Here is a 21,486-nt window from a genome sequence, read left to right as displayed (position 1 = left end):
GAGATGTTGCTCCAGGTGGCTTCGATAGCCATCCCGACGACTGATTGCTGTCTCAGTGACGCCTCTGACGTTGGCAAAGGGTTGATGGTTGTGTATAGGGTAATGACTGCAAGAACCAGGCGTTGCAAAATCAGCCAATAATGGCAGCTCGTCCACTCGATCTCGGACGACGACGTCAGAATTGCGACCAAGATGGTAAAATTTCACCCGCAGAAACTAACACAAACCACAAACTAGGGGGCTTTGCATCTGTGGCCCAGAGGCCGGCGACGGCACTACGTGACCGGAGCGCGAGTTACGGTCCAATAAACACGCTGGATTCTCAAGTTGCTCCGAGATAACTATTGGACATGAGGTCCAGATCGCGTACAGCGAAGTAGACCGGCACTTGCAGCGGCGCGTGTCGGCCGTGTGCCGGCAGTGTTGAGTGGTAGCAAGGGTGGCACTTGTTGGGGAACTGCGCGACATTCAAGCCTCCTTGGTCTGAGGCGGCGACCAGGTCCAATGGAAGACTGGAGCTATCCAATACAAGACAGGTTATGCTTCCAAAACGTGTTTTGGCGCTGCAGTCGAGACGGCCATGCCGTGATTGTCGATGCCAGCCATGCTGCGGCGGCGCTAGGGAAGCCCGCGGCGTCGGTCAGCGTGGGTTCGGTAACTGGCAATTGGATACTGGTGCTCGTGGCGTTGGATGGTTCGAGTGCATCGGTGGCGATCTTGTCAAGTGAAGCCGAACAAACGCCTCGGGCGCGTGCAGATCTGGGGAGGAGCAAGTCGATGACGACGTCGCAGCGTGAGATTCTGTTCGAGAGGTTGGGAATTGTATCACCAAGGGGGGGGGGAGCAACAGCCTCGGGGCGGTTGCTGTGCCAAAGGGTGCTGCGGTGCGGGCGCATTCCAATTCTTAAGATGCAGACACGACGGCAGACAGCAGGAGTTTGGGGTTTTCCGACGACGATGCATGTGGATCTCATGCGGAAGGAGCCAGCTGGGCCCTTGCCCTTCCTGGACCAGAGCAGTCGGCTGGGACGCGCCAGCTGGTTCTCACGTCAACGTTCCTGCCGAGATGGTTATGCAGCAATTGAACCGAAACTGCTCGAGTGTTGAAGTATCACGACATGGAGGCTTAATGCCCTAGCGGCCAAGCTTTACGAAGCAAGAATGCGAATATGACCATGCGCAGATGCAATCATCCTCATCACCCTCATCTGCGCTTCGGCAGGCCGTGCACCTACCTGCATCGGCGGGGACTCTGCGGAGTATGGAGATGATGGCGCCGACCTGACAGCCCCCCGCCTTTCCTTGGTCTACCCCGGATTGCCAACAAGCATCAAGGGAATCTGGTCCTTGGTAACATTTCGCATTCCACTTTCCACTTCGTCTTCTTTTACGGAGTACTGACAGACAGTCCTAGTAGTGGTGCGCGAATCGACCGGATTCGTCCTTGATGGCCCCTGCCGTCCCAGACGCCGGATCATTGAATGCAGTGACGCACTCCGCAATGCACATATTAACATATGTAGACCTGGGCCACTTGCACTTTCAACATGTTTTGCGCAAGTGCCTGGCTTGGCACTTCTCGCTCCGGGTGCCTGTGTTTGGAATTGACTTTGGCGCTCTTCGTCTCTCCTCCGACTTGGCAACGACATGACCTCATCCTAATACAAACCTTATTGCGCCACCAAAACTCAAGTCTTTCCCAATGCTCTCATTTGCGTTCCCTAGACTATCATCTTTAATTCTACTCGGTACAACGCTCGAGACCCATTCTTCGGGCCTTCTTGGACGCCAATGCTTGCATTGACCGCCACACATTGTCTCGACTAGCATCTGCCGACTGCAGCAACTATCCGACCCATCGACGCCGCATAACAGACTCGGTCCTAGCCTGCAGTCCCGTGTAGCTCTGTTTACTTTTCACCATGGGAAAACCAGAGAGGGTGTAAGTGCAGCCACTATCTCCTTGCAGACTACCCGCACACCACTTTGACGAACCACGTATCCACACTCATCTTCCGCCGCCTCCAAGAGCTTGGAAGCGCCCATTGCCACCACTTACGCGCTCTTGGGCGAAAGTTAGCATTTCCTGTTTTCACATTGATGGTAATTTACGCTTTCTGCCCAGGTCCACCAAGCCGGCGTCGTCTTGCTCTTGTCGAGCCGGGCCTTAGATAATGTAGCTTCAAAACTTATAAGTCTGCTTCACCTCCCACATACCCTCCTAGCCAATGTCCCCCTTCCGTGTTACCAATACTTGAGCATCTTCCTTACTGACAGATTGACTTACCTCAGTATCAGAGGGAGAGCAATTATGGGTGTTCTGCGAAAAGCTTCCCTCTCTAAGCCTCCCGGCGAGGCAGGCAAGTCATGGCCCGGCATCGCCATCGGCTTTTTCGTCGCCTTTGGCGGCGTTCTGTTTGGCTATGATACTGGAACAATATCCGGAATCCTGGCCATGCCATACTGGCAAAACGAATTCAGCACTGGATACATCAACCCCAAGGGGCATCTTGACGTCACGACCAACCAGGAGTCCGCCATTGTCTCTATTCTTTCTGCCGGCACCTTCTTCGGTGCCCTGGCCTCGCCCTTCTTGGGTGACTACATTGGACGTCGTATGGCTCTCATAATCTCCACCTGGGTCTTCAATCTTGGAGTCGTCTTACAGACCGCCGCCACTGCCATTCCGCTGTTCCTGGCTGGCCGGTTTTTCGCTGGCCTCGGAGTCGGCTTGATATCTGCCCTAATCCCTCTGTACCAGTCCGAAACTGCACCCAAGTGGATTCGGGGTGCCATTGTTGGCGCCTACCAGTTCGCAATCACCATTGGTTTGCTCCTCGCCGCCATCGTGAATAATGCCACATCCAACAGAAACGACTCAGGCAGCTATCGAATTCCAATTGCCGTTCAATTTGCCTGGTCTCTTGTTCTTTTTGGGGGGATGCTTCTTCTTCCCGAGTCACCTCGATACTTGGTTCGATCCGGAAAGGACGAAAAGGCCGCCCAAGCCCTGGCAACGCTCCGACGACTTCCACCGGACCACCCTGCTGTGCGCTCGGAGCTGGACGAAGTCAAAGCCCACCACGAATATGAAATGAGCCTCGGAGCGGCCACGTACCTAGACTGTTTCCGTCGTTTCAATATCAAGAAACAATTCACAGGTATGGCCCTGCAGGCGCTTCAGCAGCTTACGGGCATCAACTTCATCTTCTACTACGGCACCAAATATTTCCAAAATTCTGGAGTTTCTTCTGGATTTGTCATTCAAATGATCACGTCCTCCATCAACGTGGTTTCCACAATACCTGGAATGTACGCCATTGACAAATGGGGACGGCGTCCGTTGCTCTTCTTCGGCGCCATTGGCATGTGTATATCACAGTTCATTGTCGCAATGGCTGGGACGTTTTCTTCCGGCCAATACCCCAATGGCGATATTTATGTCACAAATCTGGCGGGCCAAAAGGCTGCCGTCGCCTTCTCCTGCATTTACATCTTCTTCTTTGCCTCGACATGGGGACCACTGGCTTGGGTGGTAACTGGCGAGATCTTTCCGCTTAAGCTTCGTGCCAAGTCTCTCAGCCTCACTACTGCCACAAACTGGCTCTTCAACTGGGCCATTGCCTATTCGACTCCGTATCTTGTCAACTATGGCCCCGGCTATGCCAATTTGCAGTCCAAAATTTTCTTCATTTGGTTTGGCTGCTGCTTCGTGTGCATTGCTTTCGTCTACTTCTTCATCTACGAAACCAAGGGCCTCACCCTGGAGGAGATCGACCTGCTCTACACGGAGGTCAAGTCTGCGAGGAAGTCAACAAAGTGGAGACCAAATGACACATGGGTGCATCGACAGAGTGTGGCCAAGCAAGGTGGTGTCGTCGGAGATGCGCCCACGACTGTGGCCGATGGAGTTGACGTACCTGACGCCTCACACTTGGAAAAGAATGGAAACACGGCATAAAGTCCACTGGTTATGGGCATGCTGTTTCAGGTGGGTATATGTATAGTACGTTTTGATTATATAAGTTACTGGGTAGTTTTTCATCAGGTATTCAATTGAGCTGTTTTAATCCAAGTTTCACCCATGATGATGACTCGCGGTATTGTGATGCATATCTGCCCAACTACCAATCAACGGGAGTCTCAAACCAGCTCTTTGAATTTGTACATGAAGTCAAAAAACGTCCATGCCGATTGGTTCGCGAGACGGACGACCTACAAGATGACGGCATGAGATGCGAAGCCAAGAAAACTGCCCGGTCGCCAGCAGCAATCGGCATGGTCGAGTGCGCAACTCGAGCCACATCCAGTCTCATAGCACCAGGACAATTTCGCCCGCAATCTGCAGAAACGGCGCATGCTTGTCCTGCGTCTGCTCGTCAGTCCCCGGCTCTTCTTCACGTGCCACCACCAACCAGGTCAGGATAACTCACCCCCGTCAGCACAAAGTGCGTAGCCAGCAGCTCGGCGTAGCCCACGGGAAACGACTCGGGGATGTTGATGCTGAACTTTTGCTCCGGCGGCTGGCCGGTCGGCTGGAACGGGCCGGCCGACAAGATGGTGCCCAGGTCCTCGCCGGCGTTGGGGCACGTGCCGTCCGGGCAGGGGAGGATGCTGAGCACCACCGAGACTTCCTGCACCGTGCCGTTGTTCTGTGTCTCGTCAACATGGCTCCGTGTAGTTTCTTGTTTGACGAGGGGGAGGGGGACGGACCTGTGTCTGCACCACCATGTCGGTTGGGCGGTTGCGGTGGAGGGTGGTGCCTGGCCGCGGGGACTCGATGGATATTTGCTGCGCGGATGCGAGGCCGAGGAGGGCGAGTGGAGGGAGGGCGAGGAACTTCATGTTTGAATTGTTGAGTTGGCTGGTGGGCGGTTTGGTGAGTGATTTGATGAGTGTGAGCGAGTGGTGAACATATTGTCTATGGCGAGGCGTGCTACTTATATGGATGAGGGCACTGATGGACGATGGACGATGGACGCATACGCTCGGGTCTCGAATTCGGACCCCGCTGATGTGTCAGGTCAGATCGGGAAATTGCAATGTGCTTGGACGGCAAGGCGATCGGAGATGGCTGGGAATTCGACTGGTTGGTGTCGTTGTTTTCTTTGTTTGTCTGCCGGTCTTAGTTGTGACCCTTGGCTCGCTTGGGTCTTGAACTGCCTGTTGGTGGGACGGTGGGTGCACATGGGGTTGCAATGCTTTGTATGCATGTCTTGGACGTGTTTACTCACCGGCGAACTGAGCCGAGTGTTTGCGGTGCGCATTGCGCCTTGGACGCGCAGTGTTCTTTTTGGATCAAAGTGCCGCAAATGGGCAATGTTTGTAGATGCACGAGTTGCTACTTCCTGTTGGGCGGACGAGTTGGCGTGTTGGAGCTGTTGGGCTCGTCGTCCGAGGTGTCATGCTCGTCGTCTGATGGTTCGATGGTCTTGACCTCTGTGCTCGGTTTAATTTCCTCGGCTTGCTCGCGACGGTGATATGTCTGGTATAGCTTACAGTGAAGTCGCCAGAAGCGGGAGACGGCGGCACTGTGGGAGCAGATTTCGCAGCCGGAACAAACCTCTCGGACGCACAGCTCCACGGGGCCAGGTTCGACCAAAAGTCCCTCTCGACCAACATGAACGCCATAAAAGACAGGAGCATCACCAGCGTCCCGCGCCCAGGAAGATTGCAGAACGTGTAAGACGCCTGGCCTGAGCCAGCGACAGCCACTGCCAGAACCGCGGCTGGACCGCGCCGACTACGCTCGTCAGGTTGAACACGACCCTGTCCTTCGCGGAAGGCTTACGGACGCCTGCCACAGCTCGGCGCGAGACTTGTGGTCGTGGTCGGTGAGGAACCTGCTCGCGCTCATTGTGTGCTCCAGGCGCCGTTTCCAAAATGGATGCAGCTCTCCCTGCTCGTTCCACGGCTGACTTGCGCAAAAGCTGGTCCATTGCTCCGTGACTTGTTTCGCAAACCCGAGGTCAATTGCAAAGTACTCGCCATGCTCAACCAGACATCCCTTGCAGGTGACCTAGTGCTGGAAGTGCTTCAGTTCTTTCTGGATCGGCCGTTCGGCGGTTTTGACGTGGGCGACTTTTCGGAGCCCGGGCTCCTTGACGCTGATATGTGTGGGCTTGCAGGTGCTTTGGATATCGTTGAGGCGGTCGTAGGCTGCTTTCTTGGTGAGGCCGATTTTGATCAGCGATTTGCCGTCAATCTCAGCTTCCAAGATGTAGTTGTTCTTCGTGACGGTCTTCCTGAGGGGCGTGAGAATTCACTTTTCTAGCTGTGTGTTGATGTACAGGGAAGTGTCTTGCGCAATCTCCTCAGGTGTCTTTGGACTGGACAATATGGGAAATGATGGAACTGATCGTTGGCGCGGCGGTGTGTGCTTTGGTCGCTTTCGAACCGACAGTGTGCATGGTACTGACGCTGTCGCAAGAGACAGTTCTCTAGTTCTTGGATCAGCGTTGGAGACCTCGTCACGGCTTTCATGGCTTTCATTCCGGCTGGCTCTTACTGCCTCTCTTCGAGGACGAAGGTGTTCTGCTTCGTGAGACGGTTGGCTTTGCGGATGCCGGCCTCGGTCCGAACGGGTCCTTGTCTCCGGAGACATGAGGTATCTTGGGACGACAGGCTGGGGTTGGGCTTTCGTTCCCCGGGAAAGTCTTGGTCTCTGTCTTCTGGCGGAGTAGGGTATTCATCCAGGATGGCTGTGCTTGGGCGACTTTGCATCACAGGGGTAACCATTGCGGAAACTTGTTCACGGAACGACGACGTCCTTTCAAGTCGAGACAGACCAGTGTTGCCGACTTGATTGTGTCGGCATATTCCACGCCGTCGGGAATAAAATAGACTTCTCGCTTTATATGTGTGTTTTAGCCGCCGGGGATACAGAAGTGTGACCCGGTCCCGTTCCTGGCTACATGACGTGCGACAACTCAGCCTCACTCAAGCTATGTTATCTCCTCCTGTTGTCTCATGCATGCTCACAAGGTTATAGTTACAAAAAATCGCAACTAGGGGTCTTTTATGAGGACACAGGCTGTTCGGAGTAGGAGGCGCCTCAGCTCCTCCGCGACCAATTTTCGCGAGCATCTAGGCAGATGAGAGCCGGACCTCACGCGAAGAGTCTAGTTGAAAGCAATTGAATTGACGATAGGACCCCTTAATTTGAGAGTATCTAGGCTTGCACACTGGGCTTCCCCGAACTCTTTTTTTGGCAACACGCTTTACTTTTGTCGTGACCAACAAACCAACCAACCAGCCAATGGGACACACGCAAAACCGTACAAGGCCTCCTTCGGCTGCGGACTCGTTGCAGGGGAATGGTTAGATCAAACGGGTTCGACAAAAGCGCGTGAGTTCTTTTGTAAGTACACTTTTGTAACCAGCCACCGAGCTGAAGTAATTGCGGTTTTACTGCCTCGGGGCTTATGAGGGTGACTAACTCCGGTTTATGTACCTGGTATTTTGAGGGGAGTGTGCCTTGACTTCCTGGGCGAGTTTGTGATCTGAATCACTGATTCAGCAATACTTGTTGACAGAACCGAATGTCGATTGTTGCGAAGCTTTTGGGCTGCGATTCGTTGTTTGCGATGCACATACCCTCAAGGCTGGATGTTGTTGAATAACTCAGCCACAGAATTCGCAATTCTCGCAGGTTTGGAAACAACCCTGAGCGCCAGGCGGTTTTCACTTGCGCGAGATGGAAAGGATCTCGGCCGCACCCGTTACTGCGACTAGTCAGCCCAACGCGTGATGCGAGCCATACGCGAGTAGGAAGTTGCCTGATATCAGATAGGTTGGCGTAACATCTGTGACACCTCTAACTCACGAAGCAACCTCCATTCGCCCTTCTACGTTCAGATAAGAACAAACATCTTCAGCAGGAATCCGAGCAGAAAATATATGCGGTCGAGTCGACAGTCGAAACAGATTGAGGCCTATTTGAGTGTCATGGTACGACTCGTACGTCAGGTCCGTCCGTCATTGTTGCACAACTAGGGCGTGCTTCGCATGGTTCTACTGAGTCTAAAGACAGAATATTCGGCGGCAACTTGGACACGGAGTCCTTGGCATACCAGTCGATTAATGTACTTTCTTCCTTCTCCTGCATTTTCCTCTCCACGAAAGCTTCCATGGCGGCGACCTGTTGTGGCGGTAGCAGCTTGAGCCTTTCCATGAAGCCAGCAGGATTGTCCCCGAAGAAGCGCTTATCCAGTGTCCTCCAAAAGATTCCATCAAATGCCCAGGACTTGCGCGCCGCGTACACAAGCCAGAAATCCCCCGTCTCCCAACTGCGGCGCATATGCGTAGACAGTACCTGCGACTGATCGAGGCGGCCCTGCTCTATCAACTCACGCTCCTTTAATTGCATGGCTCGCAGGAATCTGTTCAGCCGGGGTTCGTACTTGGCAGCCCAGTCGTCCAGTCCCTCGGTCCACTCCTCAGGCATGACGAGGAGAAGCCACCATGGCGGGGAGTAGGCGAATTCAACGGGGGCAGCATAGGTAAACTCCCAGTCTATTACACCGACGATGCGATACTCGTCGTCAATGAGAATGTTGCCCGGGCGAAAGTCGTCGCACCACAGCTTAAAAGGGCCCAGGTCTGTGTCCGGCGAGGCAACGCCATGTTCGGCGCCCACTTTGCGGAAGAGTTGCCTTCACGAGACATTAGCGATTGCTTGATAGGAACTGGGCTGAAACGCTTACCTGGCGATGTATTTCTTGCGGCACTCATCGTCTGACTGGACGACCTGGTTGCGCTGGAACGAGAGTTGCTGTAGATGCATATCGGCTAGAGCGGAATAGTATTGGGACGAGGTGCAAAACGTCTTGAAGGTAGGAGGCAGTTCGAAATGAGGGACGCCTCCTACCTCGACAAGCTGGGTCATGTTGAGGGACAAAGGCCGATAGGTGACCTCTGGGTTGCCATCATGGCCATTGCAGCTCCTCATTCCAAGGCATCCGATGCGGGAGAAGTCGCACTTGGCCAGTTGGAGCATGATGTCAGCAATTTGGCTGTACACATAGTCGATTTTCGCATCGTCTATGACTGGATCGAGGGCTGGCTTCTCTCCATGAGTGTGTCCGGGTGCCCTTAGCACACCAGCCACGTCGCCGGAATTTTCAATGTACTCCATGATTAGGAAAGGACCAAGCCTTCTAGGGCTCTCGTCTGTCATGCCGTAGTGGAGGACGGAGGGCACAGGTATGGTCGTATTATCGGCAATGTAGCGCATGGCAGCCACCTCACCAAGGAGCTTCTCCTCAGCCATGCGAAAGTAGCCAGGCATGGGGAAGCGAATAATAGCGGAGCGGCCATCGGAATACTGGATGCGATAATGGAAATTGAACCCTCCAATTTTGGGAGGAAAACACTTGACTGGGCTACCACCTTTTCGATGTTTGGTGACGAAGGTGGCAATCTCGTGATAAAGATCTTCATTGTACAGCGTATCCCGCAAAGCCTGGAATATAGCCTCGCCACGGTCCCAGGCGCCATCGTCGTAAAGCTCGTAGGAGACCATCCTATCAGCGGTACTGGGGATAGATGACTTGGAAATGAGAGACTGAACGATGAACAAGGAAGAATGAATGCGTCACACAGCGTCAATTGAACTATGTGCTGCTGTATTGGGTAACTCGTCAGGCCACCAGACACCACGGATATTAGATATTGCGCATTGACAGGTTGTGGACCGGTGGGTACCTACACGTGTGAAGTCAAGTATTATCGCACGTGCGTTTATTATGGGCGATGGTAATGTATAGGGTAACATTGAAATTTAAGTACTGGAGAAAACCATACAAATACTTAGTCAATATAAATAAGTACTTATAAAAGACTTGAGTCTTTCATCTAATATGTAATTCTTGCAGATTTTAAACAAGCATATCTTCTTGCATATGCTAGTACTTATTTAAACTAATAGATCCTTGCGAGTTGCTTTCACGGGTATCCGCGGACACCTGCAAATTTCATCGGGTGCCCGTTTACACCGTTGACCCTACTCATACGTCAGAAGTGGGTAAACCTCGTTTTCCAACAATTGCACAATCATTCCACGCACGTCGGCCGTCAGAGACAAAAGGCTAATAGCATAGTAGAAAAGGCTGCGTGGGCGCCGTATGACAGGAAAAGCCTCAAGACACTAACGGACGCCACCCGCGGGATTGATCCGATAGAGGGTGCGGTAGGGCGCAAGAAAGCTACTATTAAGGGAGGAGGAACTCGACAGCATGACGATACTGCCGGCAAGGTCCTGTGCGTCGCCATTTACCAGCTATTAACAAAATTTTGGCTCGCGCTCAACAGATTCGAGTCACTTGCCCGAAAGTATGGTATCAACTTGGGAAGCATTCATGCTGCCAGGGATGGCGACTGTTGGTTCTTACAACCTGAAACCCTCTGGGAATACTTTTGCGACATTATCACTTGTTCCGGCTTGGACATGCTGTCCTGTCCTCATCATTGACGGCCTTAATGAATGTGACTACTAGAGTCAAAAGCACTTTGCCGCGTACTAGAGAGCGGGCCGTCAAACATCAGGGTTCTCACAACAAGCCAGTCAAATGAGAGTGCAGGGGGACTTATAGTGAGGAGGTCGGCACATTGACAATCGGACCCATTTTGATCTGGATAGCGTTGAAAGCAGGGTCAAATGTGACATTGCACTGTACATTGATTTGAGGTCGGGTTTATCGCGAAGCGTCGATGATATTCTGAGGCACAGAAGGAGTAGAGCCAATTCTGAGACGTTCCGCTATCTCTTTTCGCAGCCTGAACCTCACAGCTCCGAGAACCAACTAGCAGGGCGCAAACACTCTCGTTTTTTGTAGTCTTGGGGGCTTTCGACCCCACTGCATTGGGCGGCTTCTCGCGATGCGTCTGATTCGGTTGAAATCGGTAAAACGCTATTGTCTCGTGGTTTTATGCCGACAAGTTTAACCAAAAGTGGCCGTACCCAATTGTCTCTGGCTTTGGAACGGAGAGCCTCGTTCTCCAGCTTGGAAAAAGTGGCTACGTGTCTCGACGGCATCGATAGGACCATCGTCTCTGGGACTTTTTGTTCGGAGGTACGATATTATGCAAAAGTTGTTTACTGTGCAAAATGTTTTTCCAGGCTCAGAGTTGTCTTGGGGCCAACAGACAAAAAGCGTTGGAGAGAGAAGTCTGGGCTGCACACGGAGTACATTGTCCCTGGGTCAGTTAATATTGGGGAGGCAGGCCACAAGTGTAGGCATAGGCTAGGTTCCCTGGGTGGGATTACTCAAGAGATCTAAGTCTGAAGAATAGCCACAAAGCATCCTCTCTGTTATGGAATCTCAGGAGGGTTTGCCGGCCATGAATGGGGAGGAGGGGTGCTCATCAGGGAAGGCTGGTAGTGCTGCTGCAATAGTCCTGGTCGGGATGAGGGTAGCTATCAATTCAAAACCATCAATATCACGTTAACGTTGACTTCGATGAAAGCTTGGTTAGAATTTGATCCTTGGAGTTGAGACAGCGCATCTCCAAATTGAATTGATGGCATTGAATTGAAAGAGGTTGAACTGCATCCAGTTGACGTGCTATTCCTCACATCACTTACCCCTAGGAGCATTTCGTTGACTGTCTGGTATGGTCCGGTCCGGTCAATACGTTGCATCCTTCTCGCCTGCCCTGTGTGGGCGACTTATGGGTGAAAGACTGGAGCGCCGGCCCCCCTGAGTTGTATGTGCGGATCGGTCCATGGTGATCCTTCACCTCGCCCGTCCATCAACTAATTGTGAGATTACAATCGAAGAGTGCCGCACATAGCGGCCAGGAGAAAAGGCCAGCACACAGGGAATAGTAGCACTTCTTCCATCTTAGTCTTCTATTTGTGTAATCGGCCCCCTAGCACGATGTGACCTTGGGCGTCCAAGCATCGACGGCGATCATAGTGGAGAAGAGCACCACAGCAGTCAGCCTAGTCGAAAATTCTCCGACACTCAACATGGCCGGTTCCGAGTCCGTAAAACGCATCTTGCGGATTTCTGGACATGATTCTGAAAATCTACCGTCGTAGACGCTGTTTCCCCGGCCAGGTTAGGGTTAGGCAGCATGCCCCGATCGGGCAAGGCGCCACCCCACGTTAAACCCAAAATATAAAAATAAATAAAAAATGCACGTGCTTTAAAACATTGTATTACCTTATACGTACTAACATTAATTTGTCATAATACTACCTTGACTTCAGCAAAGATCTTCCCTTCTAGTAGTTGCACGTGCAAGACACGGCCCCTAAATCTAATAATTCTGCAACAACCAGACATGTCAACTGGTTCGTACCTGAAAATTGCACAGATAAAATGGGACATGGACATGGCTCCGCTCCGTGACACCCAACCCAGCGCGGATTGCTCGGCCCCAGGTGCACATCACCGTTGACGTTACTCTATACCCTATTTTAAGGCTAGCGGCCGGGTGCCAAACCCCACGATATATTTTTAATTCTAAATCCATCAAAAATGTCTGGTCTGGTACTTGTAGGGCTGGCGGCGGCACTTGAGCCGTAAGCGGGGAAATATGTCAGCCTTGAATAACCGTGTCCTGACATGAAGAAGAGATCGGCCGTGCCCCGAGCAATTCGCGCTGGGTTGGTTGTCACGGAGCGGAGCAATTCGCCCGCTCATGGCCCATCCGGACGCTTCTTGTCCGAGACATTTCAACAGGGTCAAGGCATCGACATCAACCATTGCCACCCGCACCAAGTTCACACAGAAACGACTAGTTGGGTAATCGAGAAGATGGACACATGTGATATGATCCACTGACAAACACACACGACTCATTCACATGCTGCTTTCTCTTGTCTCCGCTAAAAAAGCCTAGTGCTTAAAGCGGGTTAAAATGTCTCTCCCTCACACACGCTGGCAGTAACTCTGGCTTTAATTTTTAGTACCGCTTGGGGCAATTTGAGCGATCTGTTAGATGTCATGTTTACTACCTTGGAGGTCCTGGTGGCGACTGCTTAGAAAAGGAGGAGTTGCTGTAAACGCTCAAGCTAGTTTCTGGCAGCGTAGCTGCATTACAGAACTTGGACCACTAGTGTTGATCTGCAATTGGCCTTTTCCACTACTCTCTACTTTTTTACTCGTTAGCATCACCGTTGACTTCTTCTTTGGGTTTGTGTAGTAACGGTTTCTAATCAGCTTATCAAGCTTTCCAGTGTTAGTTGATAGCTATCTAAATATGCCATGTGTCTGGGAATAGCACGGAACATTTTAATTACGCAAAGCCTTGGATGTTATCATAAGAACAGCGGGTGAAAGCTACTAGTAAAGCCTGTTTGCTTGAACAACGCCGCCGGGCATCTCGCGGGTTCTACGATTTACTCATGCAACGTAAACGGTGTAAATCACATCAATGACTACTACTAGAAGAAATAACTATTAGGAAAATCAAGTTTCAGGAGGTACAACCTGTCTGTGCTCTTAGGTTGCCTCTGCTAAGGTCTTGGTTGAGTCGTCGGCTGTAACTGTCCTGTAATTTGCTTTGACCACAAGAGTCCAAGTCTACTGGCTGCCGGTTAGGGGCACTAGAGATTTGTACATGACCCTAGACTATCTTGAAAAAGCTTCAAAGCCGTCAGCAGATGCAAGTTAAATAGAGCCATTCTGCCCGTGTTCCCACCACTCGTCTCTGAAACAGTACCCTCTCTCAACATTCGCTTCTGTACTCTATCAACACTCCAGCCATCAAACAACTTCAGTTTCTTCTTGTCACAATCGCCATCATGAAATACACTATTGCATTTCTCGCTCTTTTCGCTTCTTCTGCCTTCGCTCTGCCTTGCAAAGAGTGTGACGGTTGCGGCCCAGCCCCCGGCCCAGCCCCCGGCGAAAACCCTGGCGACAATAATGGCAACGTAAATGTATGCAGCAATGACCAGAAGAAGGTTTGCTGCAGCGACTCGGGAGGCTTTATGGGCGGCTTCTTCTGCAACTTCAACGTTTTTGGAGAAAATTGCTCTGGTAGCACCTACTGCTGCGCTGGAGACAAGGTTGAGCAGGTAAGATACTAAGCTATTTCGGCTTCAACTTTATATTCTACTAACTGTTGCCGCTGTAACAGAACGGCTTTGTCAACTTCAACTTCCTCAACAATCACTGCAGTCACATGTTTAGACGACCGACCGTCATCATAGACTGGAGCAATACGACGCCATGATAGTCTCATCTTTATGTACGGGGAGATGGCTGGAGGGTTGATGTCATTGTGCTCCAAGTGCGCTTCAGTCTATTTTGGTTCCGCTTCTCAACTCTCGCCCGTCATCAATGCTTTGGATATCATGCGCTTGATCCTGTGAAGCTGGCTGAGTTGGGTTGGCGTGAGTTGGTTTGTTTTTTCGTATAAGTTTGCCCCTGGCAACTTATGGACGGGGGTTCAAGGCTCTCTTTGGGGTTGTTCCGTTTCTCTTTGTCTCTATATATTAATATACAAAAATTGGGCGTCTACGCCTCAATCAATTACGATAGAGTCTATTAAAACTCAACTCTCCATCCGTCCGCACCACCCCCGCTCTGCCACCATTGCGGCACACTGCCTCCCAAGCTGTCCTTCTGACTCCCTGAACCTTTTCAAGGACTCCGGCCTGCTCCGCGGATGGGCTTGTCGAATCTGATGACAATCAAGACTTTCACGACTCTGACGGCTGGTACGGTCAGCCAAAGACGGTCGTCTTTCCCCCCAGACTCCTCCCTTCTGACAGCAACCTACGAATCTTGTGAGAGACTCTTTGATGCCACTATAACTGAGGTATGTGTTGGTCTCTTGCTGTTGAAACCGCTAAAAGCGGCGGCAGTTCCCGCCTGATTTAGTGGACAGAACAGCACCTCCTGGATTCTGTCTGTATTCGTGGTAACTTATCAGCGGATTTTTTTTCTAAATTACGTGCCGTAAGACATACTCGAGGAACGAGGAGTGAGGGTTTAACAACCGCAGCATCGGAACCCGTGATACAATGAACAAACTGGCCAGTTGGCTGATTTCCGATGTCACTAAGACTATAGGACCTTGGACGGGAAGCATGCGAATTAAATGATACAAAGGTGATCTTGAAAGCGGAGCTCGAAGCATTCACTGGCTAGAGAGAACACCGACGCGCCGAAATACAGCAGTAATTTGGTTGCAGATGTGCAAGGTAGCTGGGAGAAAGGAAATCTCCAGGCACATTCCGGATTGAAGTTCGGTGAAAATAAACTTGGGCAACACTCAAAGCTCAACTCCCCCAAGGTTACTCTCTGGCAATTTGTACCCCGCGTCGGCCATTGGAAAAATCTGAATGATAGTTCATCAGCTGTACACCACACAGGGCCGGATGGGCATCCGTTTAGTCCCTGTCACCACGGCGCAGAAATCCCAATGCAAGTTTCACTCCCCAGATGGTATTGTGCACCTATTGAGCTCGCTTGAAATAATCTTATCAACTACTTGTATAATAAATTTACCTACGAATTGTTACTTGGAGAGGAAAAGGAATAGCTTGATATGTATAGATCCACAGCAGCGCCAGTCAATTTATTGTTTTCGAGCCAGGGATGGCATTCGTTGCCATGTGCATACTATGCTTTGAGGTTCATGCCTACCGAAAGGCGACTTAAGCGTATTGCATGTGAATTCAGGCGGTTTCAAAACTTTACCCATGGGTGCCATCCGGTGGCGAGAACGCGCGCAGATGCGTAGCAGCCCAAGGCAACGACGTAGGACAAGCCAGAAAATAGAATGAGGCCCAACCAGCCGCTGCTCTGTTGGCCGCCGCCGAGCAAGGCACCTCCGATGGGCACACTCGTCAAGGTGCCAAAGCTTGCGAGCATCTGTGCCGTACCCAAGTACCGCCCATACTCTTGCGGAGCACAAAATTGGCCAATACAAACAGGAGCCAGGCCAAGGTTGCTCCCGCTTGCGAAGCCAAACATGACGCAGAAGGCAGTGACGGTGGCTCTCGAGGAACCAGACGGCAGCCACAGCCCCAGCACGGTGGCAACACACAGAGAGATTGCCAAGATGATGACGTTGAATCGCCCAATCTTGTCTGCCAGGAACCCCGGCAGGAACCTACCAAAGACGGAGCCTGCGTTGAGGAGAGACAGAACCGTGAAGCTTTCCGAAGTGTCGAATCCGTGTGCCATTGCGTATGAGACGATGTAGGTCAGCGGCACAAAGAGCCCGAATTCCATGAAGAAGATGCCCAGCGCTGAGAGAGCATATCTCTTGTCCTGGAAAATAGTAAAATCTGGCCACACAGAGTTCCTTTTCTTACCGGCTTCGCCATCAGTTCCATTAATCTGGGGTGGAAGACGGGTGCGGATGAAGATGTTTGCAAGAGCGCAGAGCCCGAGGAGAATGAAGCCCAAGATACGGCAACTCCAGCCAAAGCCTACGCCTCCGTCACCGAGCAAAAATTGAAGCAACAATGGAAAGATGATGCCGCCGACGCCGCCCGCCGTTGTGGCGAGCCCCGTTGCCAGTCCACGGCGAACGTCGAAGAAATGCGCAATGGCGCCATACGCAGGGGCATTGAGCATAGCGCCTCCAAGGCCGCCGAGAACAGAATAGGTCAACATGATCTGATGATAGGCTGCGAGAAAAAAGCTGTTAGACAATAGGGTCCCTTGAACCATCGTGGCTGGAAGTTGAACATACTTGTTGAGATGCTTAGCAACATTAGACTCGCAACAACACACAAGCTCCCCCCCGCCAGCAGAAGCCTTGCCCCGTGCCGATCAAATACAGGCCCAGCCTGGACCCCGACAAAGAAGACCAGAAAAAGGTACAGGCTGAAGATCCAACCAATCTGGGAGTTGCTATAGTCTTTCAGCTGGTGCGCCTTGAAGTACGACTCAAACACGGCCGCCGTGTTGATGAGGCCGAAGACGGCGCCTTGGGCGCAGAATGAGCCAAATACAACCAGCCACGCCTGAAATCCGCCATCAGGGAACGAGACATGAGATTCGCGCTCTGCCGGTGTCAAGTTGGCACTCTGTTGGGCCAAGATGGAGATGTCTCGTTGGCGTGTGGATTGCTTTTCGCTCTGGTCAGTTGTCATCACCCCTGGCTGGTCGTGGCAACTTCCAGCAGGCGGACTCGTCGTGCTCTTGAAGCCATGGTTCTGGAGGCTGAGGCGGTTCTTGTCGCAGGTGTCCTCTGCTCTATTCAGGTCAACAGACATGTGAAGCCCCCGGCGGCTTGGTGTAGGTTGTTTGACGGGTGGTTTCGAGTGGTGGGCTCAAGAGGGCACAGGTGTGAGGTGCGTCGGCACAATGCAAAACGTGGCTGTAGTAGAAGAAGAGAAGAACATTGAATACATCTGTCTAGTATCCATAAGCCCTTGCATTTTGACAAATCCCCCTGTCAGCATGGCCAACATAGCGCTTCGGGGTCAGGCTAAAATTTTCACCGCAAAGCGGGGAAGATGAGCCGGTCTTGACCGAACTTCGGTGGCCTCCGGACATTGGACCCTGGTCTTGCATGTACTACCACCAGACTCCATGTGATGTCGTTTTATGGGAAGCCTAGCTCACTCTCACAGTGGGTTGGTCTCTTCGTCTTCGTCAAGCTTTCAGCAAGATCTAGCAGGAGCCCATGCCGCAGCCGAATTCGATATCGCGATGCCTGTGGGCCCACCATGGCTTCAGACTCGGCAAGAAGGGCTGTACCTTTGCGATGAGGGACTATTCAATAGTTTTATTCTGTGATACTGCTCATATTCAGCCATCCAAGCACATGATGCAAGTATAATATGTCAAGAGCGCTGCTACGTACTTTGATCGGTGATGAGTCATTCGCATCAACGCTCCATTGACTTGGTTTACTAAAAAAATTAATACTCTGGACAAACAGCGGGAAATCTATCCGATAAATAAGTCACATCCATCTCTTGACAAACCACACCCAAGTAGCTGGTAGCTGATGACAAAAAGTCTTGGCGAGCCCTATTCCCCTCATCGCCAATATATAACGTCAACTGTCTTATAGCATAGGGCACGATAGCCGGATTTTTTGCTCTCCGCCGAGGACACGCCGATTTACATAGAGCCGAGGTTACTTTAGTATTTGCGCCAAGTCACCCCCTTCCCCCCCCTTTTTACTATATACTTACCTAGTAGTCTGTATTGGCAACAGTCTCTCTCGAGAACACTAATGAGCTTGTAGACAAGAGCAGTTTGTCGAGACTGCACGTATACCGCGGGACGGCGTATGAATTTACACTAGTGGGTGACATTGTGTGGCCCGGCATAGTCCCCTTTGGTACGACTGCATAAACGCCGGTTTTTCCACCTACCCGACAATCCTGACTTTGGAATGGCGTAGGAAACACCGACCGTTGCAAGAACCTCATACGCTGGCTGGTCCTGAACCATCAACAGAGTCGCTGTGGAGCGCACATGGAAATCGCAACCCTGTGCAGGCTATCGACTGGGTTACTCACACTAGTGGCAGCTAACGTACCTCCAATGTGCCCAAATGCAGCTGTAAAAGGGAACTCCAATACAGCTCACGATTACTGGCTCGACAACAATAAGTCGGTGCCGCCGAAGCCGCGGCATTCAGCTGCTCTTGGTCGTGGCAAACCCCTCTTTCTGAGCGTGGAGGTCTGAGCCGCAACTTATTATGAGACATGCCGGATCTTACCCCGCAAGAGGCAAACGGGATAGTGGAAGGAAAATCATAAAAATGGCCGGATCCCGACGTGTAATCTTTCTAGCACCCCGAGTGTCTTCTGCTCTGCGTTGGCCCTGTTGTAATTTGCGAATGAGTTTCAACAAACTTTGTTGGAAAAAGGGATTTTTGATTATACCTTGTCGAACAACTCATAATGGGTAGTGTCCAGGAAAGGAACGAGTACGACGTTATTCTTGCCGGTGGCGGCACAGCGGCATGCATTATTGCTGGCCGGCTTGCGGAAGCAGATCCCAGCTTATCAATCTTAATAGTTGAACAAGGCCCAAATAACTTGAACGACCCGACCATTGTTACACCCGCCATTTACCTCTCTCATCTGCAGCCAACATCCAAGACTGCCATATTCTACAAGTCTAACAAGGAAGAGGCTTTGAATGGGCGGGAGGCCGTTGTCCCTGCCGGCGGTGTCCTCGGCGGGGGCTCTTCCATCAACTTTATGATGTACACTAGAGGTTTGTCAGGGAGTCCCAAAACTGTTGTATCTTACCGAGACTCACATGCTTGAGCAGCACAGGGATGCGACTATGATTCTTGGAATACCGAAGGCTGGGACGCCAAAAGCTTGTTGCCGTTTGCCAAGAAGCTCGAGACTTATCATTACGATAGCCCCGACGTCAACAGAGAGGTCCACGGTTACCACGGACCTATTCACGTCTCATCCGGCACGTATGTAGCAAATACCACCCAGGATGATATCATTGAGGCTGCCAAGGCCACAGGTGAGCAAGAGGCTGTCGACTTGCAGAATTTCAAGGCCTCCAATGGCTTCTCCCGATGGCTACGATACATCTCTCCCCAGGGTACACGCCAAGATACGGCTCACAGATACGTCCATCCGCTGATGGCGTCGGGAAACTGTCCCAATCTCCACCTTCTCGTCGAGAGTACCGTGACCCGTGTAATTTTTAACGGCAAGCGTGCCACGGGAGTCGAATACCGAGCCACGACCGCTGCTGCCGGCCAAGAAGGAAAAACTTGTATTGTCAAGGCAAAGAAGTTGGTTGTCGTATCCGCCGGTGCTCTTGGCACGCCTCAAATCCTGGAGCGATCTGGCGTCGGCAGCGCAGCAATTTTAAATAAACTCGATATCCCGGTCGTGTCGGACTTGCCTGGAGTGGGCGAGGAGTACCAAGACCATCATTTGATCGGGTATCCTTACAGGACCACTCTTGCGCCCGACCAAACTCTTGACGGCCTCGTCAGCGGACGACTGGACTTTGCAAGTGCCCTCAAGGAAAAGAATCCCATCTTGGGCTGGAATGGCATCGACGTGGCTGCCAAGATTCGCCCTACCGAAGACGAAGTTGCCGAGCTCGGACCGGATTTCAAACAACTTTGGGACCGAGACTTCAAGAAGCAGACCGACAGGCCTCTGATGCTCATGGGGGCGTTGAACTACTCCTTCGACCCTGAGATTGCGTCTGGAGCGGGTGACGGTCCGATTCAATGCATCAATATGTGTTGCTACACGGCTTATCCCTACTCCCGTGGAAATATTCACATCACCTCCAAGGACCCGGCGGCACCTCCTTCATTCAACACGGGTTTCTTGTCTCATCCCGCGGATGTGAAGAAGCTGCTGTGGGCTTACAAGAAGCAGCGCGAAATCTTCCGCCGCACAAACTGCTACGACGGCGAGATGGCAGTTGGACACCCACAGTTCCGCGAGGGCAGCAAAGCCGCTCTTTCTGACAAGAGGCCCGCTTCCGGATTGTTTACCTCTCTGGAGGACAGACGCAGGTTGCCTCCGATTGAATACGACGCCGAGGATGATGCCGCAATCGAGGACTGGATCCGAGGGCACATGAATACGACGTGGCATTCGTTGGGGACGTGCAAGATGGCTCCGAGGGAAAACAAAGGCGTGGTGGATAAGGACTTGAATGTTTATGGAACGGAGGGACTGAAACTTGCTGGTAAGTAAACCGTTCCATAGCAGGGGCGTGATGACTGACTAATTATAGATCTGTCGATTTGTCCGGAGAATGTGGGCGCAAACACGAACAATACAGCGCTTATTGTTGGTGAGAAGGCTGCTTGGATCATCGGCAGGGAATTAGGTCTCTCAATTTCTTCGTGAAATTGGCCCATATCTGGTTGACAAGTGGTTGAGCAATATCAGTTTGTACGGCGTAACATAACGACCGGAACACCGCAGGAAGGACCATGGCAATTTGAAATGCGTTTATTTACAACTTTTATCAAGAAATTCTTTTCGCGTGGATCACCGTTCCGAGGATGTGTTACTTTGTGTCCAGAAACTTGCCACAACATCTATGGCTGTAAGTCCGTTTCTTTGCCCAGGGGACGAAATATCTGCTAGTTTGGAAAGTGTCATAAGCCAGCGCCGTCTAAATAAAATCAGCCGCGATTACAAAGGCGTATTGGAGAAGCGGACCCTCAACTAGGCAGTGACATGCAGTACGAGATACGATGTAGGGACGATCATTTGGATAGCATCGCGATGTACGCGCTCTACCTTGACGTCGAGCTCTATCAAGACGTAGTTCTCCCGGGACCCCATAGACGCCATTGAACGCAGACAAACAAGCGTAGTTCCCTTGGCTAACTCTAGATAGTCAACGTGGCGCCTTATGGCTGAATGAAATAGGACGGATCTGCAACGAGATTTCCCAGTATGTGAGTTGGTTTAATTAACCCCTCACGCCACCTCTTCCACAACATATTTTCTTCACCCAGATTTAGCTGAAGATCCCAAGCGGCCACAGCATATAGAATGGCCAACATCTTTTCCGTTTCCTTTTAGATGGGGAATTCGCAAGG

At 51.6% G+C, this 21,486-nt stretch overlaps 8 protein-coding genes across 8 annotated transcripts; 3 read left to right on the top strand and 5 right to left on the bottom strand.

Annotated features, from left to right (window-relative positions):
* Positions 1 to 1,922: 1,922 nt before the first annotated feature.
* Positions 1,923 to 3,961, top strand: J3458_014411 (uncharacterized protein; the record flags this gene model as incomplete). The annotated part of the gene is made up of 2 exons (XM_007809374.2): positions 1,923 to 1,942; positions 2,293 to 3,961. 2 exons carry the CDS (start codon positions 1,923 to 1,925, stop codon positions 3,959 to 3,961), a joined length of 1,689 nt encoding a protein of 562 aa, XP_007807565.2.
* Positions 3,962 to 4,312: 351 nt separating this feature from the next.
* Positions 4,313 to 4,845, bottom strand: J3458_014410 (uncharacterized protein; the record flags this gene model as incomplete). The annotated part of the gene is made up of 3 exons (XM_007809373.2): positions 4,313 to 4,366; positions 4,434 to 4,652; positions 4,714 to 4,845. The coding sequence occupies 3 exons, from the start codon at positions 4,843 to 4,845 to the stop codon at positions 4,313 to 4,315; spliced, it is 405 nt and encodes a 134-aa protein (XP_007807564.2).
* A 496-nt stretch (positions 4,846 to 5,341) lies between these two features.
* Positions 5,342 to 5,857, bottom strand: J3458_014409 (uncharacterized protein; the record flags this gene model as incomplete). The annotated part of the gene is made up of 2 exons (XM_066120541.1): positions 5,342 to 5,743; positions 5,792 to 5,857. The coding sequence occupies 2 exons, from the start codon at positions 5,855 to 5,857 to the stop codon at positions 5,342 to 5,344; spliced, it is 468 nt and encodes a 155-aa protein (XP_065974374.1).
* Positions 5,858 to 6,262: 405 nt separating this feature from the next.
* J3458_014408 (uncharacterized protein) lies at positions 6,263 to 6,604 on the bottom strand (the record flags this gene model as incomplete). Its single annotated transcript, XM_066120540.1, has 1 exon — positions 6,263 to 6,604. The coding sequence occupies one exon, from the start codon at positions 6,602 to 6,604 to the stop codon at positions 6,263 to 6,265; it is 342 nt and encodes a 113-aa protein (XP_065974373.1).
* A 1,341-nt stretch (positions 6,605 to 7,945) lies between these two features.
* Positions 7,946 to 9,523, bottom strand: J3458_014407 (uncharacterized protein; the record flags this gene model as incomplete). The annotated part of the gene is made up of 2 exons (XM_007809372.1): positions 7,946 to 8,654; positions 8,706 to 9,523. 2 exons carry the CDS (start codon positions 9,521 to 9,523, stop codon positions 7,946 to 7,948), a joined length of 1,527 nt encoding a protein of 508 aa, XP_007807563.1.
* A 4,230-nt stretch (positions 9,524 to 13,753) lies between these two features.
* Positions 13,754 to 14,187, top strand: J3458_014406 (uncharacterized protein; the record flags this gene model as incomplete). Its single annotated transcript, XM_007809371.2, has 2 exons — positions 13,754 to 14,029; positions 14,092 to 14,187. 2 exons carry the CDS (start codon positions 13,754 to 13,756, stop codon positions 14,185 to 14,187), a joined length of 372 nt encoding a protein of 123 aa, XP_007807562.2.
* Positions 14,188 to 15,262: 1,075 nt separating this feature from the next.
* J3458_014405 (uncharacterized protein) lies at positions 15,263 to 17,298 on the bottom strand. The gene is made up of 2 exons (XM_066120539.1): positions 16,663 to 17,298; positions 15,263 to 16,597 (listed from the first exon to the last, which is right to left on the bottom strand). The coding sequence occupies exons 1-2, from the start codon at positions 17,186 to 17,188 to the stop codon at positions 15,648 to 15,650; spliced, it is 1,476 nt and encodes a 491-aa protein (XP_065974372.1). The 5' UTR covers positions 17,189 to 17,298; the 3' UTR covers positions 15,263 to 15,647.
* A 1,132-nt stretch (positions 17,299 to 18,430) lies between these two features.
* J3458_014404 (uncharacterized protein) lies at positions 18,431 to 21,080 on the top strand. Its single transcript, XM_007809369.2, has 3 exons — positions 18,431 to 19,154; positions 19,212 to 20,618; positions 20,667 to 21,080. The coding sequence occupies exons 1-3, from the start codon at positions 18,836 to 18,838 to the stop codon at positions 20,780 to 20,782; spliced, it is 1,842 nt and encodes a 613-aa protein (XP_007807560.1). The 5' UTR covers positions 18,431 to 18,835; the 3' UTR covers positions 20,783 to 21,080.
* The last annotated feature ends 406 nt before the right edge of the window (positions 21,081 to 21,486 follow it).

This window comes from Metarhizium acridum, assembly GCF_019434415.1.
Source record: "Metarhizium acridum strain ARSEF 324 chromosome Unknown scaffold_320, whole genome shotgun sequence".
Lineage (NCBI taxonomy): Eukaryota > Fungi > Ascomycota > Sordariomycetes > Hypocreales > Clavicipitaceae > Metarhizium > Metarhizium acridum.
The sequence above is the reverse complement of the archived record's forward strand: the minus strand, read 5'-3'. Positions and strand labels throughout refer to the sequence as shown.

Excerpts from the sequence above, each read along its gene's own strand:
- J3458_014405 (XM_066120539.1), bottom strand. The coding sequence starts at position 17,188 with ATGTCTGTTGACCTGAATAGAGCAGAGGACACCTGCGACAAGAACCGC. Across the intron at positions 16,598-16,662 it reads GTTGCTAAGCATCTCAACAA|CCTATCATCAGATCATGTTG; the intron begins GTATGTTCAACT and ends TTTTTCTCGCAG.
- J3458_014404 (XM_007809369.2), top strand. The coding sequence starts at position 18,836 with ATGGGTAGTGTCCAGGAAAGGAACGAGTACGACGTTATTCTTGCCGGT. Across the intron at positions 19,155-19,211 it reads CTTTATGATGTACACTAGAG|CACAGGGATGCGACTATGAT; the intron begins GTTTGTCAGGGA and ends ATGCTTGAGCAG. Across the intron at positions 20,619-20,666 it reads GGAGGGACTGAAACTTGCTG|ATCTGTCGATTTGTCCGGAG; the intron begins GTAAGTAAACCG and ends GACTAATTATAG.